Source organism: Fulmarus glacialis, unplaced genomic scaffold (genome assembly GCF_000690835.1).
Source record: "Fulmarus glacialis isolate BGI_N327 unplaced genomic scaffold, ASM69083v1 scaffold6716, whole genome shotgun sequence".
Taxonomy (NCBI): domain Eukaryota; kingdom Metazoa; phylum Chordata; class Aves; order Procellariiformes; family Procellariidae; genus Fulmarus; species Fulmarus glacialis.
Window position 1 is genome coordinate 18,414 of NW_009219928.1, and position 18,465 is coordinate 36,878.

General features: G+C 39.4%; 1 protein-coding gene across 1 annotated transcript in view; it reads left to right on the forward strand.

Annotated features, from left to right (window-relative positions):
- LOC104078778 (RING finger protein 175-like) overlaps positions 1–17,904 on the forward strand; it is an 18,462-nt gene extending 558 nt beyond the window's left edge. Inside the window, 8 exon segments of the mRNA XM_009580558.1 lie at positions 4,972–5,113; positions 12,343–12,497; positions 13,477–13,584; positions 15,239–15,271; positions 15,273–15,357; positions 16,020–16,153; positions 16,985–17,106; positions 17,786–17,904. Coding sequence (XP_009578853.1) covers positions 4,972–5,113; positions 12,343–12,497; positions 13,477–13,584; positions 15,239–15,271; positions 15,273–15,357; positions 16,020–16,153; positions 16,985–17,106; positions 17,786–17,904 — 898 coding nt within the window.
- The last annotated feature ends 561 nt before the right edge of the window (positions 17,905–18,465 follow it).

Sequence of the window (18,465 nt, forward strand, 5' to 3'; positions counted from 1 at the left end):
CATGTGCGTGTGCAAGAGGTGGTGTTGGCCGTGTGATGAGGAGCTGCATTTTCAGCCCCGTCACCCCACAGGCTGCGAGAGAGCAGGGACCTTGGGCGATGCCCAGGCGCTCCCCAGGCCTCAGCGGGAAGGGGCAGAGACAAACCCACACCTCAACCTAAACCCAGCACCCCTGCCCCAAAATACAGGGGCATTTGTGCTTCCCAGCCCACTGGCTTGGCATCGTTTCTCTCTCCTGGCTCAGCTGGGCCAGGCACCCCTCTGCCCGCCGGCTCCTGGGGAGTGAGGTTGTCGGGCCCTCGTTCACCTCTACACCTCTTTCCTTCCCTTTTCGAAAATTGAGCCATCAAGAAGCTTTCAACCTTTCTCTGCCCTCATACAGCTTTTGCAGGATTTTATGACAGCTGGCACAGGGTGAGACGGTAGCTCGCTGTGGATTAATAATAATTACTCTTCATTAGGACTGTACCAGTATCGAAAAGCCCAGGCACAATTTTTGGGTGCTTAGTGGCTAAAGCATACGTAAGAATACATGAGCCTTCCCCCACCAACCTTGCAATCCAGTTTAAAACAAGACACAATAAATGCTCGAAAATTCGTACAACACTGCAATAAAGATGAGATCAATGATAATGAGCAATGCAGGTGTATTTGGAAAAATTACTTTTTTCAAGATTAAAAAAAAACCAAAACTCTCAGTCATCTAACTGAGGAAGTTAAAGCACACATCAGGGCATCTGCTTGTCTGCTCTGAAGTTTTTATTTCACCCCTGTGTAAATAAACAGGGATCTACCTGGACTGTGACAAGAAAATAGTTCTTCTACTCATATAAAAGCCATTCTGCCCATCCTTTTAAGCCAGTGTTATTTTCTTGTCCTGTTCTTTGCAGTTTTAGGTGGATAACATTAGTTTACACCTCATTAGCAAGTACTTTTTACCCAGCAGCCAGACGAGAGGCCCTGACTGGACAAATGGCGTCTAGTCTTTATCCCTGTCTGCTGCTGACGGATGCTGTGTTTAGATGGGAGCTTAGCATTTATAGCAAATATTTTTTTGGCCAGGTCACAGCTTGCCACTAATGAGGGGACACTGGCAAGGGAAAGGTTATTCCCGTGGCCATACATTCACCGACCATCCATTACACACCAATGTTACAGTCCTTAGCTGGATCCAAAACTTTTAATTGTCCTTTTCCTGGTGCGCAAATAAAACTTTCAGATACCTTAGTCTGTCTACACATTAAAACAGGGCTTCGCTGTCCTCTCCCCATTGCCAGCACCCGCAATACTCTCCCCCTTGCTCCCATGCCACGCAGCAGCCCCCAACGCTTTCCTCTACGTTGTGTACCCAGCCTTCACGGCCAGGGTTAGTCTGTGCCGGGTGCCCACTGCTGCACACGCAGCACCATGCCGCCATGTAGTATTTCCCTCTACTCATTGTTTTTCTCCGTGGCCAACATGAACTTACTCCACCATGCTTTGTTGTATACACTACTTTTGTTCTTCATTCTCCCAACCCCCGTGCCACGAACTGCAGCACCCAGATAGCAGCATCTCATGGTACTTCTCTTACTCCTTCCTGCCCAGTCCTTCACCCTACGGACAAAGCCCTTCCTAGCTGCTTTGTTGTGACAAAGCCTTCACCAGCTGCTCTGGTCTTTGCCTCATGCAGCACAAGCCCCATAGTACAGGGCAGCCCTCATCACCAAGCCATTGCCATTGCCATAGGGGAGGAGAAGAGTAATCAGAGTTTAAAAAGGGAAGTCTGGACATGCAAGGATTCATTTGGCTGTGCGGTATCCAAAATGAAGTTAAAAGCACTGTGTGGACTGTAATATTTTTTAACCACTGCCACATCCAAATTCTGGCACAGATAGGCTGATACTTAAAGCAAAAGTGTCATTATCAGTATGTGTTGTGGGAAAAAACCCTAAAAATCAGTATTTTATACAAGTTCTTGACTTTAAGAAGTTGGGAAGAAGTATGCTAGTAGAATATGATTAAATACTAGCAAATGGTCTGCTGTCTTTGAAATAAAACTCATTTTATTTTTAAGGCCCAATAGCCTTCCTCTTAACTGGTCCCTAGCTTGCTACAGAGTCAAAATATTACTGTGTACAATGTGAGGAAAGTGGGATCTAAACTATCCCAAGCATATTTCCAGTTTTATTGCATAGTAACAACAGAAATCAGCTTTGATTAGCAAGATATGAATGCATTTTCAGAATCTGCAAGTTCTCTGCTACTTGCTAGCTGGTAAACAAATAAATAATGCAGTGTGAAGTGAAACACCTCTCTACTTTGAGCTATATAATGTAATTGTTGCAATTTAATTTGGCTCTAATGAGATTAGAGTTTGTAGATGTAATGTACTTTTGTAAAGGTACATTAGCATACGTGTGAACTACAAAAGCAAGTCTCTATTTTATGGTATTTGCTGACTAAGACCAGACTGTCAACCCCTTTACCTGACTCTGCAAAAGTATAATGAAGACTCTTTTTTTTGTTTTTGCCTAGTAACAGACTTTATGGGGTACCTGTACAGCTGCCTAGTTAGAGTAGCTGAAAGATGAGACCTAGACCTTTTTGATTAAGTCTCGGAGACATTTCGTTTCAACCTCAGCTTGCTAATTTTATCGCAGTGATTTTGTCCCCATGTATTGAAGAAGAAGAAGAGAATTCACTGCCACAGGAGGCCCAGAGGGGCAGTGAAATATCCATCCATGGAGATATTAATAACTCAGCTGGACTCAGCCCTGAGCAACCTGATGTCCTTCGCTCTGTCTTGCACTGGAGATTGGTCCAGATAACTGCCAAGGTCCCTTATGGCTGAAGTCATGCTATAACTGTAGGTGTCTAGAGTACACCGTCGTCCCCGTTGGTCAGTCACCCTGAGGGAATTCATTAGCTGCACCCATCATACATCGTAGCCATTGAAACTGCATGACTGCCACCCTCAGCATAGCTGCAGGTTTCTAAGCAGCTTCCAGGCGAGAGGGGCAGAGGGAACTTGCCAACACATCCAGCCAACTCACAGGACAGAAGGGGTGGTGAGGGTTAAGAGAAGAAAACCCATCTGGCTGTTGTTCACAGTGAAGTTATAATACTTGTTTTGAATGTGTTTCAGGAAAGGGATTTATTAGCAGAGGAACAATGGAAGTAAGTTAGTTTACATATTGCTTGCAATTGTTTTGTTAAATGAATTGTACATTTTTAGTGATACCAGAAACCTTTAACATTTTGTTCACAGAAGTGTAGTTAGTAAAGAATTTTTTTTTCTTGAAAAGTTTTACTGGAACTTTTTATTCTGTCAGTTTAATCAGTTCCTCAGCAAAACAAAACAAGGAACAGCTTTACAACAATCATTATGGAGGTTGCTGTTGTAGTACAATGTTTTCCTTCAGGTACAATAAATATAATGCTTCCTGTCCTTGCAAGTCTAATGTAAAGAAATGGTCCTTTAACCGTCATTTTAATGCTTGCTTGAGTGGGGGTGGAGAGGAAAAGCTTGTTATCTCCCTGTTGCTGCCTTGTCTTTTCTTAGGATGCACATCGATTACGCTACGTCCAGCTATAGGCTTGCCCTGCCAGCACGCCCGGTGCCCGTGTGCTGCCATGAGGGAGCACCCTTGATTGCAGCCTGAGGGACACAGAGTGCATCGCACCCATGAGCTGCTTCGAGATACTTAACACAAGCACGCTGTCGGCAAAGACGTGGTATTCTGTGGTACTTGCATAAAGCTGGGAAGAAAGACATTTGACGCTGGTATTGGTACCCACTTCTGTGCTGTGCTGTGGCATCTGAGCGCAGCATCCATCTCATAGCCATTTCTTTTTAAGTGGAAAAAAGCGTGGCTACTGTTGCACTTCTGCTTCTGAGGAAGGGATGGGAAAGCACCACATGTCTTAAACCTATATCCAGATTTCTGCAAAGTCAAAAGTTTTAACTGGATTCAAAGTTTGGCTAACATGGGATAGCAAGTAATAGCAGCCAAGAATGGCTTCGGGCTTTTGTGTAGTTCCTTGCTCAAATCTGGATCCCAACTGGTTTGACACTGGCTGTGTCTGAACAGCATAGCTGCTGCCCATCAGCCACTAAGACAGAAGGTGTTGATCTGCGAATCATCCAGGGCAGGCATCAACCAGAACATGCTGCAGCTCCCTTCCAGCACATATGCATGGTGTTTCTCCCCACAGGGACCCAAGCATGGAAGGGGGACAGTGCATGTCTGTCTCTTTAGCTTTGTTTCACAGTGCAGTTGGGGTGCATTCAGTGCATACACAGATCCTGAAGCCAGGAGGTGCTGTTGAGTCCTGAAATGTAGGCCCCGAAAGCTCCAGGTCAGAGGAAGACTAACATCCAGGTTAATTTGAGTCAAACTCAGATGAAGATCAAGATTCTTACTACAGGGGCATGAGGCTCCAATCTAACACAGAAGCTCACTCAGCTTTAGTTATGAAGGAGGTTGATTTATAGCTCCAAGACAATTCCTTCTCAAGGAAAGGCTCAAGGAAACTTTCATTAACTCTAGAAGGAAGATAAATACCAGGTACAATTCTCACTTTATAGGAAGGGAGCTGAAACAGGAGTTTAAGCCCTCTTCTGAATTTGCATTTACCTTGGGCTAAAAGATTATGTGGGGCTCAGATCTCCAATTACGAAATGTCTACTTAAAATTCATAGGCAAATTCATATGTATTTGTGGCTATATTTATGTTCAGGACTGAGTTACTAGAAAAAGAAAAAAAGCCCATTACTTTATTCTACATTTCCTTTTTCAGGATTATAGTTCTAGTTACAAAGACCAAGTATTCTCATCTAGTTTGTTACCTCATGCATAAGAACACTAACCTATTTCCTCATAAAGTCTGTCTCATACATAGGCTTACTGTCACCTCTAGGTATAACAAGTTAATCTAGAGTTTTGTTTGGTTGTTTTTTTTTAAATAGCACGCATATTTTCTTTTCAGGTTGCAACATCAGAAGATGCATGCGAAGCACCTTGGCTGTGAATCAATGCATATGGAGATGGTTCTTGTTCTCATTGCAACCTTGGTTGTTGCCCAGATTGTGCTTGTTCAGTGGAAGCAAAGACACTGTCGATTGTACGATGTGAATAGCTTGTGAGAAAGACAGCAGTTTTGGAGCTGTAGTGGTTAAGACATCATGTTTCTCAGGTAACAGTTGGGAGTCATAGCATACTCTTAAGGGTTTGCATCTAGCAAGACAACTGAGTCTCTGTGGAAAGCAGCAAGTCATGGCTTTTGGTCAGGTGGAGAATAGCTTTTATGTAGGAAGAAAAAACAACTTGTATTTTGTTTTCTGTGTATGCATACTGATGCTGTGGTCAGCCTTTAGTAGGTTAAAGCTTTTAAGGAAAATGCTTTGAGTTTTCAAACAACTGTCTAATAATGGACTAGGTAGGAGAACAAAGTCACTACCCTTATCTAGCTGAAGTAATGCTACAGAGAGTACTAAGAGAATCCAAAGCCCCTATTCATCAAGTTACTCATGCACATGCCTAATTAGAGAGAAAGCTTGTCTTGTGGTTAAGGTGCCAAAACTGGGGCTTATGGTGCTTCAGCTCACTTCCTTTCCCCTACTACAGAATTCTCTGCAAACCTGAGAAAACCAGAGTGACATGATTTCCACCCCGACCTCCCTATTCACTAGTTAAAAAAAAGTTAGGCATCTCAGAAAGGGCCAGTCCTTAAAATACAATGTGAGGTTTAAGTAGATGTTAAACAAATGATGGGGATTACACAGATATTTCAGACAGGCAGAACTGTAAGCTCACAAGCAGCTTCTTAGCTTTTCCATCTTCATCAGCTGATGAGAGTCCTAAGCCATCTGTGGATTGAAATCCAGTTTTTGGTAACAGAACTTCTTAACAGCAGTGACATCAATAACTGTCACGATCAATACTTTATCTCTTGACAATTATTCCTCAGACTCTGAAGCATCATACCCCCTGATTTGACAGGTCTGTTAAACACTTAGGAATGAAACCTTGATACAATTTACAGAAACTGTTTTAGTACAGGATATAAAACCAGCCTGATCTATGACAGCTTTACTGTTAGAGGAGTTTCACAGTGGCATAAAATTGCAATACAATGATTGTGAAACAGGCTCTTCAGCAATACTTTACGGAGTTAGGAACAGTGATGAAATGTTCATCATGGCAACATATATACAGGTGAAATGTCTAATGAAGTCACAGATAGCTCATTGAGGATTTTAGCTTCATGTCACTAACTCTCTACCTTTACAAACACACACTCCTAACCCTGAGCGCACACAATACCTGAGCACGTATAGTATAATCATATACAATACTACTTTACCATTATGTTCTCTTTAACTTCTCTTCTAGACCAGTTCTGCTGTATGATTCAACCATTTTGTGTTCATGTTAGCATCTCAGTTCAGAGCTTTTCAAGTATTTCTCTCCTATCAATTTTTGCCTTACTGATTTCAACAGATATTTAGAATAAAGAACACAACACTGAAGTGACTGAAGTCGCTCAGACTGTCCATGTCTTTGTTTTCCATTGAAAATACTTTGCATGAAACTGGTACTGAATCAGTGCTGAAACACGCTTGAACTTTAAGTATGCATATGATGATGAGCGGCTGGGAAGGTCCCTGTCTGCCTGGGAAAGCCTGCGGGAATCTAAGCAGCATGCACTCTGTGTTGCTTTGGCATTATCCTCCTTAGCAGTACTTGAAGTTAGTTAACGTGTACTACATAGACTTAGCCTCTGTCAAAAATGCCAATAGCCTACACTTGTTACAGTCCTATTACTTGTGTAACTTAGTCTTCAGCAATTGAAGCTTCATTCCCGGCTATTAGTTTACAGGAGCCGGTCACACCTACAAAGTGACATAGACAATATGGAAAAAGTACATGTAGTCTAATTTAGGGAGGCTTCACTTTAATAAGACTTTGTGATGGTTTTTGTGTTTTGGCAGTGCATTTTAAAATAAACAAAACATCTGCGCCAGAAACGAGTTGGGGCCTCAATTTTCAGTACATAGCTGTGTGGCGGCAGCAAGGCCTCCTTCTCCAGTAGAAGAGGAACTGAAGCAGAGCCTCTTTCAGTAGAAATAGTAGCACCAGAAGCTGAAGTTCACCTTGCACTGGGTTTTTGCAGTTCCGCTTCACGCTCTGTTTAGTTGGGAAAGTAATATATTCTCACACCTACCACCTATCTATGTATGAAGTTACTTTGTAATAGCGAACACTACTCACAGTGGGTCTCTGCCAGTAGATGGTTTATTGCATTTATTCCATGTTAGGTAACTTAAGAGTGTTTGTCACTAAAACAACTCACAAGTTTGTGTATTAAGTTATAACTGACCTCATGTTTCATACCCAGATACTTTTGTATAGTTTTCAAACACACTGTTGATCTCATTGCATTAGCTTGCTTTTTTTAAAAGCATGTCATGCAGCAATGTTAAAGTTACAAATTTCTGCCAGTATAGTAACTGCCAAAATCTGATCCACTGTACTTTGAAGACTAACAAATAGGACAAACATTAAGATACAAAGTTGAACAATTAATGAGATCCTTACACAAGATAGATGAAAAATAACTAGTATACATTGTTGCATCAGATGAGGAAACCCTCTGATTTAGGAGCAGAAACTGTAAAGATGGTCACATTTAGGATTTAAACAACTTAGTTAATGCATACAGGAAATTGTCCATTTGACATAAAAATAAACAACAAAAAAAATAAATCTACTGCTCCCCTAAGTACAAGCAGGTCTAGACTTCTGCATTACAGTTCTTCCAGGTGGCAGTTATTATGCTTGTGTTCATGTGCGTATCATTTTTGTTTGATTTGGTAGGAAACATTTAAATAAGTCAAAATTTGAAAAACAACCACATGCTTACTAAAGAGAAAACAGCCCTCCACTTTTGCTTGCTTACGCATTTCTCTTACTTGCCATCCAGCTTTTGACCGCTTGGTTTGTGCCTGTATAGTTCACATACAGGTTATGCACAACAGTGTCTAATACTGAAGAGAAGAAACCAAACACTTTCCCATACTTGTAAGAACATGCTTGTATCTTTAGGAGCAAAAGAGAAGGGAAATTAGACGAAGAGGTAGAACACATTATTTTCAATGGGAGAGGTAAACCTAAGGCTCCTTTTCTCTGATCAAAAACTACTTTCTTTTCTATTTTTTGTCCCAAGAGATCAACAAAACAAGTAGCCAGCCCTGCATTGCATATCATGGCTTGGAAGGCAGCGTCAGGTGACAAACATTTCTGTCTGATTCTTTGAGGTCATGGTGGGTGTTTGCACGTATACATCCCTGCTCTGGATACTCATGCTATTCTCAGACATAGTAAGAGCTCAGAGAGAATTGCACAGTCCTGTTAGCAGAAATAAAGCAAAGGATTGCAGTGATTGACTCCCACCCTCCCTTCAAAGTGCTTTGCAAACACGTGAAAAAGAAAAGTTTGGTTTCTTTTTGAAAGAAAAAGGAAACGAAGGTCAAAGGGAGCATAAAATCAGCCCTAAATGGAGAGGGCATTCATTAGCTTGCTCAAAAAGAACAAAAAATAAAAAGCAGCGACTACTTACTAGATGCAAGAGAAACAGCAACAGCCTGTACCTTCCAAAAGAGCCTTATCCAGGCTTATCCAGAATATAAAATGTCTCCTGGAAAAAAAAAAGGCATGCTGGGGAAGGCTCCTATTTCAAAGAGCCAAGAGCAAAAAAAGTTGCAGCAAAGCAACCAAGGCTCAGCTGTGGATAATTTTGGCAAGAGGGAAGAGATTGCCCTTCACCAGATGGCTACATATAAAGTAACATGGGTGTGAGCCTAGCATGGGGGGGCGGAAAGGAAGAGCTTTTTCTAGAAGTCTTTGCCTGAAATAAAATATAGGTCATTCTAACAATTGTGTTTTTTCTTTTACATGGTAGCTGACAGTTTGGTATTAACTTTCATATGTTGGGGAAGCAGATTAGAGAAAATGATCATTTCTCAGTTACTTTTGAGGTTATTGTTATTTGAGTTTTTCAAAAATAAATATGGAGCCCGTGTTCTGCTAATTTGTATTGTAAAAACCTGATTTTCAATAGGTTTGCTTCTGTGTTCAGATAATGCTCTCATTTCTCCATTTCACTCACAAATTTTGCATTCCTCTAACTCAGTGAGGTGCAGACAATTATGTGCTTGCAACTGTATTATGTGCTGTGGGATGTGGGGTGGCAAGGAAGAATGCTAGTCAGAGAATTACCATCCTTGAAAAACCATTTCTATCCTGTCCTAGCCTATCTTATCCATTTTTCTCAACACAAAGACAGGAGTCTAGCATATCAAATGGGGAAGGAAGGAAAAAGCTTATTAGTGTTCTGACTCTGTATTTTCCCAAAGGAAATTCTGACTATCAGGTGCTCAGCTGATTCTTATAATGCAATTTGCTTGCTGTTGGAAGCTGTCCATTGATGAAAATTAAATAAATATGATATATGTGGACAAAGTTGTTCTCTCCTGGCATAATAGAAATCTTAAAATATCTGAGATAGAAAGGCAGATTTGTCATGGTCTCAGAACAATCTCAAACACAATCTGAAGCCTTACTTCTTGTCCCGTAGGTGGTTGCCCATTTTACTGATTATATATCTTGTATCATATGACAGTCATGTAATGAGAACTTACTTTGGAATACAGTTGAAAAATGAAGCAGCATAGTTATGACAGCATTCATTTCTATACCTAAGTAATGAGACAAATCTTGAAAATAAGGTTGGTTGATTTACTTAATATAGAAATCCCTGCCAATTTCCAATGTACTATCAAGTATAACCATATTAATTTAAAACTTAAAAAAAGCCAAACAGCTGATTTATTATTTCTTCCATGCATATGCTTTTGAGTATTTGAATATGTCTACATCAAAAGAAACTAGATTTTTAGAGAGCCAGTTAGCTTGCGTTGCCAAGTTAACAAGTTCTGTTAAGGTCAGTCTGTCACAATAAATCTAATTATTACACAGTTATTTTCTTTATGTATGCAGTTTTCACCATATGCTATAAGATGGAAAGGATAGTGGAATAATGCTCTTCTGTTGAATTTGCTGGTGATAGGCATTCTTACTGGCTCAGAGTGGGGGGAGCGTTGTGAGGGGAGCAAAGGACAGATGGACATTTTTCAGTTGGTGCTTGTATGACCTATTTAATTTGCATAATTAGAAAATGGGAAAGTTGTCTATGACGCTGATGCTGACTTCAGTTCTAGGTCTTTTTGAGCTCATTTAAAGTACGGTAATGAGAAAAACATTTTACCTTTGGGCAGCAATCTGATTTGTCAGGAAATTCCTCCTGCTATGATGGGTGGATGAGGAAAATTTGGAATAATATGATCCAGATGTTAAAGCTCCCATTTAGCAGCAATGCAGATGTATTATTTTATGGAATTGTCCAGATGGTGACCTTCCAGTATTAATAATAAATCAATACTGGGGTTTTCATCTGTATAACTCGATTCCTATCTTTGTCCTCATTTACATGACAAAATACTCATGCATTTCTTGTAGAGGCTAATAGTATTAAAACTAACAATCTGGAAGACATAAAAATCAATGAGGAAATCTGAAACGATTACTGCAAACAATATATACCAATTGATCTGATAACAGCATCACCCGAGAGAAGGTTGTGATACCATTTTTTAATTAATTAGCATTTCATTTTGCAGCTGACATGATAATAAAGTTCTGTTATAGATTTGTATTAGAAAGTAGCTACTTTACTGAAGATGTGTGCCTGTTCAGTTTTGGCTTTGTCAGTTAAATTCAGACTTTACTTTCAGTCCACTGAAAAAAAAAAGCAACCCACAGTACGTAAGCACATAGGAGAGGGATCACATTGGACAGTAGCAAGACAGGCAACAGGGAGCCTCTGGTGGCCTCTGGTGAAGGTGAGGAGACCTCAGGCTCTGCGGTCAGCGATGTGTAGGGACCACCGACCTGTGGCATGCCAGAAGGGCTGCGTGGCATGGAAGGAGCTCTGTCGCTTTTATGGTCACAAGCAGCAGACTCTCATCCCGTAAAGCCAGAGCTGCAGGGTGAAGAAATGCTTAACAGTGATGTGATCTAATGATGCTGTGTTGTTGTCTTTTACAGGTGTTTCTATCTGTTAATTTATTTAAACTTATATTGTGAAATACCAGTTTGCTCAATAGTTGCATGCTTTCTGGGGTTTGGGGGGATTTTTTTTAAGAGTTCCTCCTTTTTCTTAGGAGAAGAAGAAGAATCCAGTCCTGCTTCAGTTGAAATGTGTGGCAAAACTGTGTTAGGTTTCACAGGGAGTAATACACATTCCTTCAGAATTCTACTTTTTGGGTTAAGGAAGGAGATTCATCTTCCATAGAAACAGCTTTTTACTCTAGATGGATTGTGCTTTTTGTTTGCTTTTAAAAAATCCCGCCACCCCAAACCAGATATAGATTTGAAAACCATCTCGCCTCAGATTCTTTTTAAATTTTTAGTAACCTTTCTGTAAAGATGTAGGAGCTAACTCTACAAACACACATTAAAGTCAGTCTTGCTTTATCTTTGTCATCATCAGGCCTCCTCAATCCCAAATCCATGGTTTATTAATGTGATCATGGGGAGAACTGACATTACAGGGCTTTTGACTCTTCAGTGCGTTTCAAATATTTGCTTATTGGAGAAGAAGTAGAATATTTCATCACTGTGGGCAATTCAAGCAAATATATATATTAAGTTTGATATAATTTCATTTAGAAAAAAGGTTTAAAAGTTTAAGCCACAGCATTTTGTTGTGCTGTAGAAAGAGTTTTTAAGAAAAACCTCCAGTAGTATGGTTATGCAACTGAGCGGCATCCCAAATTAATGCAACCAAATGTGCCTTTCTGAAAGTTTGTAAGAGCAGCTCTAAGTCTTAAAGGCCAAACTTCCTCCACCAATTTCAGAAAACTTGCTCACAAAGCTTTAGCCCTGCAGCCATCATATATAATTTGAGTTAGAAAACAGACTTTAATGTTTTTTTCAGTACCATTAATTCTATTAATAGACAGTTTAGTTTTTTGAGGATAGGATGTAGGGGTTTGATGAGTTGTATCTCAGTGTTATAACCATTTACTACACTGGCATTACTAATTATTTACAGGGTGCAAGGCAGACTAACATCATTACTCTAGGGTCAAAGGCCTTCCTGTGTCAGATGCTGTACAAGTCACATGTTTTTTGTATAAGTTTTACAGTTTGGCAATCTGTTAATCAAACCTAACCATGCAAAATGGAAACATAGGATGTCATTACTTCAAAATGACTGTCTCAATTTTGCCAACAGTTAGTCACACTGCTGCAGATGTGGGTTGTTCCTCTTTATTTCATCATCAGACTTTACTGGTGAAGATCCCTGTCCATGTGGGGAATGCTTTCAGTTATTACCAGTTACATTACTTTCAGAGCAACCTCCAAGCCTCTGTCGGGAAGAACACCACAGTATGTCCTTTTTTGTTGGTTTTGCCTTGGTTTTGGGTTTTTTGGTATTGTTTCTTAAAGGAAACCTGTAGAAGGAGAAGAGCAAATAAGAATTTCCCTGGAACAAATCTTCACAGATTACAAAAAGGGCCATTAGCTTTGAACAGAATTTGAATAGAATTTGAAGGAATCTTCCAACTGTAGTACGAATAAGTTCCTCTAAACCAGTGTTTATCAAACATGATATGCAAATAAAAAAGAATTAAACAAGAGTTAAAATTAAATTCATTCCATCAGTTCCATCTTGGTTTTTCATTCTGCAGACTCTTACCATCAGCATTCATCCCAGGTGTTATTGAGCCTGAAGAGCTCAATTTGGTATACATACCAAATAGTCTGAATTTATTCCTTAGAGCCCTCTCTGCCTCCCTAAGAGAGGTCTGTATTCTTCCTTCTCCAGTCTTCTGACATTCCGCCTCTCCACCCTGGGCTCACAAAGACAATTATTAATGGTTCAAGAGATTGCTTCTGCTAACTTTTAAGTATTGTAGATAAATTTCATTGGTGGTATACTTGACTATAACTTGACTATATCTAACTATATATTGACTATATATATAAATACATATTGGCTTTATATAACTTGACTATATCTAACTTACCTCAGTTGTTTTTCACCTGTTCTGGTCCTGTTCTGGCCTATGTCTGCCTCCTTCACAATTCCCAACTGTTAGTTTTAATTATGTTAGCAATCTGTTCACAGTTACCATTTCTTGTGAAGACTGAAGCAAAACAAAAAGGTTTTGCTTTTTTGTTTTCCCCTGTACTTTTTCCTGTATTATACATTTTTATTCACCTTTAAGTAAGGGAGAAATATAGGAGCGTAAGTCTTCTATTGAATTTATAGGAATACTTCAGTAGAAGCTATGTATGTGGCATTTTATGCCACTCTGCAAAATATGCAAGATCTTGAGCAATATTTCTTTTCTCTTATCCATAGGTTGGTCTACAAATGGTTCCTCCTGATCTGTAAACTGAATTATGCCATTGGAATTGTGGGTTATCTGGCCATAATGTTTACCATGTTTGGATTGAATTTATTTTTTAGGTAGGTATCTTCAGGTAAAACTGGGATTGTCAACTGTTATGATTTCCTATTTGATAGATTTTACTTTGTTTGCAGTGAAATTGCTCCACGCTGGTCTCTTCACCACCCACCTCAACAAATGAAACCCCTTTTACGTTGTGTAACTGTAGGTTCTCCTACCTCTTGATTTTTATTATTGCATAGTTGGTCTGAAGTTTGATATTTAGTCATTTCATTACTTGTGTTTGTGGTGTGAAGAGAAGAGGGGAAAAACCTTAAACTTCATACAGCCACTGTGTTCACTCATTTAATCCCCTAATCTAACTGCTGAGTTAATCCTCAGTCCTTCATTTATGTACCTGAAGGAGATGAGACATAAAAAGACTTGATGTAAAGGACAAAAATAGATAAGCACATTCATATCAAAAACACATTATAATTCTTTCTGATAATTATGATTTCCTGCTCTACGAGGCTATAATGTTGCTAGGGTGTTCTCCTCTTTTTATTTTGACTACTGCCAAAGACAATACTGTATGTCCAGGTGATTCTCAACCTAACCTCTTAATCCAGCTAGAATTTTTGCCTGGGTAGAATTTGAATTTTCTTCATGTTTGTTCAGGATTTCTGTCTTACTAGCAGCCCAGTCAGAGCTACTGTGCAGGACTCTGAGGTGCCGTCTGACCAGAAATTCCGGGGATTCCTGAAGAGCGTGTAGATCAACTACATAATGCATCTGCTGTAAGTCCAACACTTCTTGGAGGTATTGGAGATACTGCACATATGTAAATCAGCTGTTCCTTTAAGTGTCAGATTTATTGTATAGTTAATTGACCGAAAAGTACGTAGCTCTGATGGAAAATTCTTGGCAGAAACTTAACAGTCTTGTGTTACCAATACTGTTAAGCTTTACCCTGTTGTATTTTATTTAACCAGCTAGATTCCCCCACCAGCATATTTTAAAGATACAACTACAAAATTTGTTACCTCTATTTTAAAGGTTCATTACTTTGTGCCCTGTTGCAGCAGAAATGACAAGTCCTTTTTAGTGTTGAGAAGCTTCAGTTTTATGAGTATTTGGTAGCCAGGTTTCAGTCTCCCAAGACCTGTAACCCATACAGTCTCAGAGAGCTGACAAGAGACATTAACATTTTCGCAGACTCTATTGTGTTGGGGTTTTTGGGGGTAGGGGGTTAAAGACCACTTGCTGCAATTTAGCAAAGATTTTATTCTGAGGAATTTGTATTCAGGAAAACAGTGGGCTCTTTCAGCTACAGAAACTTAACATTTCTTTGACTGGCATCTTACACCTTATTGAGATTTGGCTGATCTTGTTGCTTCTGCAAAACAACGAAATATATCTAATTGTTCTGTATAATAAGACTCTAAGCAAACTCCCTTTCTATAAGAAAATGTGTCAGCTTGGCCTTCCTGTAACAGAGCTGAGTAGCTGTGGCTCCAAAAGCAGTTCATAGCCTACTTTCAACATTGCTTGCCGTCAAGCATATTGACACTTCAAGTATGAGGATGTCTGCTGCTGCAAAAGAAAATGAAACTAAACCTGCAGTTTGAAGGAAGCAGGAGCTAACTGGAGTAAAAATCTTGTTGATATTTTATTCTGGCATTTTGGTCAAGAACAGACTCGCCCGAGTACTCTTTTGCGGTTTTATGACAGAATCAAGTCTGATGACTCCATGGATTTTGCTGTGACTGCTTTTTTACGGACTGTACTATGAAGTGATGGGAAGAGACTTTGCAGAAATTTGTTCTGACTACATGGCTTCCACCACTGGTGTAAGTGCTGGGGATCATCATCCTGAATACCACTTGCAAGGACTGGAAGTGAGCTCTTCAACCTCTTGTGCCGCTGGGTTCGTGAGAATAAAGTCTACCAGATACTCTTGCAGTAAACTAACCTCATCTTTCCAGGAGGAGAGCTATTCTTGTGCCACAGACAAACTGTTGAACTCCCTTCTCAATCTTATGATTAGAAGAATAGTCTTAATGAAGTAGTAGCCAGTGACATATGCCAGGGCCTGATTTGGGGTTTCCAACACACGGGTCCCTATGTACAAGAGACTATATAATTTTCCTAATTGCCATGGGAAGACAAGCTTCTTACTTCCCCAAAGTCTATGAAAGACTCTTCTTGCCCTTCCTTTTTATAGCTCTTATCTTCCCTTTCCAAATAAGGTGATTACCTCAGCACAATTCTCTTATGTCCCCGTTGCTTAAAATCAAGCAGATGGTTGTTAAAGTTCTTGCATCAGCAATAAGATTTTAATTATTTCTTGGTAACTGTGCATCCTGGCACTAGTAAACTAAGACAACTGTAGCCATTTTCATGCTGTCCTTATCTCTGATGGCACTTAAAATGTGTTTATGCATCCTTGACTCTAAGCAAATATTTTGTTGTTCTTCGGTTTCTTTTTTTCCTGTAAACTTGATCTTGACAGTTTTACAACATCAGTGGCATACCAACAAGAAATTTGTCCAATGACATCTGTGCGGTCTGCGGGCAGAAAATTTCTGTGGATATAAATGAAGAAGGGATCACTGAAAATACCTACCAGCTGTCCTGTAATCATGTGTATCCTTTCCCTGTAATTATGGAACTGTTGTTTTCTCCTCTTTTACGCTGCATTAAAAAATAATAAAAAAGGCAATAAATACCAAGAAAAAAAGGAACCAAAACCACATTCAGAAACAACATAGCACAAAAGTAAAAATAGGAGCATGAAATATATTTCAGTTCTGTGACACAGGTTGAGGCCACGCAGCTTTTTGACAGACAAACTGATGCAAGAGTGGCTGTAACCTACAGTTTCAGGCCTAAATCCGCCTTCCAGGTACTTCATGCACAGCCTGCGTGGGTGTGCCTGGCAGTACGTTAGGCCAGGCGTGTTGACCATGGTCAGGTCTGCTAATTCAGGCTCCCATGTACTGCAGAGGATTTCCTCCGGCTTTGCCTGGGGCTGTGTTTGCTGGGTAGTTTTAAGGCAGATGTGGAAGCCTTCTCAAGCGATGGCACATACATACCCTACAGCCTGACAGAAGACCCAATGTTTCATACTCGGGGGTACCAAGCAACTCAGCGTTTTGCATTCCAGAAACTAAAACGAAAGGTATCGCATACAATGCTACATATCACCCCCTTCTGCAGTTCATAAAAGCATCCTGGCTTCTTGCAAGCTGGAAAATATGAATACCAGTCTGGATGTTCAGGACATTGGAGTCAACTTCAAAATAATTCTAAATATTCTAAATATTTTAAGTCATTTGAAACTGCTCAGTTATAAAACAGGGCAGTATCCATAATCAGTCATTAAAATTATCTATTTATGGTTTGATAGGTTTGCAGATATATGCACTGGGCCTTGTTTATATTTGAAAGATTCCTTAACAATACACCTGATACCAGGTTTCATTAATCCTGCATCCATGGTTGGTGCATTGTTGGCAAGAACCAGACTTGCCCAGACCACCCTGAGAAAGTTGATTTGAAAAGGATGTTAAGTAACCCATACCCTCTCCCTAACAAGTGTGCTTTTGATTTGGATTTTCTAAACCGTAGCCTGATTACTTACTAATTCTTGTTTTGATCTGCAGTAGAGGGATGAGATGACCACATTAAATAAATGGAAAACCAATTATTATTAAGGAACAATTATATTTGGGGAAGATGATAGTTCTGTTTGGCTTTATCTTATCTAAGACCCCAAGCAAGCTAGGAGAAGAAAAGTGCATATGTATTTTAAGACATCCGGAAATCATTTTTATAATGAGAGGAACATTTTAAAGAATGTAAATCGCAGTTTTAGAGAGACCATGCAGTGGATTTTGCTCTTTAGTGAAATAACAAAATTGATATAATCCACTTTCAGAACAAGTGCTGGTTTTTCCCCCTTCTCTTAATAGTTAGTAAACAACATTTTTCCTTTAGCAAATGAAATAATAGTTGAAGATCTGCTGCTGCATCTGTAGAAACTTGCTTGAGTGGAAGCAAAGTTTGGCTTACTTTTTTGAAATCTATTTTAACCATATGTGGGGAGGATATTTAATTTTAACCTTAGCCCTATTAAAAAGGAAGTAAATTAGAAGAGTTGAAAAGAAGGCATTTCAAAATTTTAACCCAATACTTTTTCTTTGATTCTGGCTAAGAAAAACACCGAGATTTACCTATTGTTGCATTTTCTCTCCAGTTTCCTTAACAACAGATTAGGTGGGAACGCACACGTATCGTATGGACAACTTTTGGACTGGCTCTGCTATCTGGTGGTTTGGCAACCGGTTGTTACAGGCATTGTCCAACGCATTAATTACTCACTGGGTCTAGAATAGGACTCACTATGAGTGAGAACGCAAAGTGTTGGATATTTACCTGTTTACAACAATATGCATATTCTGTACTTAATTTTAAAAGACTAGAGAAAATAGCAGTTGGTTGAACTCTGGTGTGCTATACAGCCTTTTGCAGGATAGTGCCTCTTTTTGCACTACAGCAAGACTGTACAGCATGCTATTAAAGTGGTTTTTTATTTTTTCATAGTAAGAATTAAAAGAAATTGCTGCCTTTAATAGGAAGATTGTGCTAGGAAAAAAAAGAACTTATTTCTTAGAATTAATATCCCCTTAAAAAAAAAAAAGGAAATAAGTATTTTAAGTTTATTTCATTATTAAATATATTGGTAGTGGCTTCCAGTTGAAAGTCTGACTACAGAAAATTGAGCAGCAGATAAGAAGAATTTTAAGTCAAATAATGGCTTTGTATACAGCAAATTCTGAAAAATGGCACCCGAATAGTTTGTTCATTTGGTTAACGTAGGGTAATAAAAGATTACCATTGGCTTTTTTTCCCTCACCTCTTTCAAGAACTGTCGTATTCTAACTCATACATCTTCC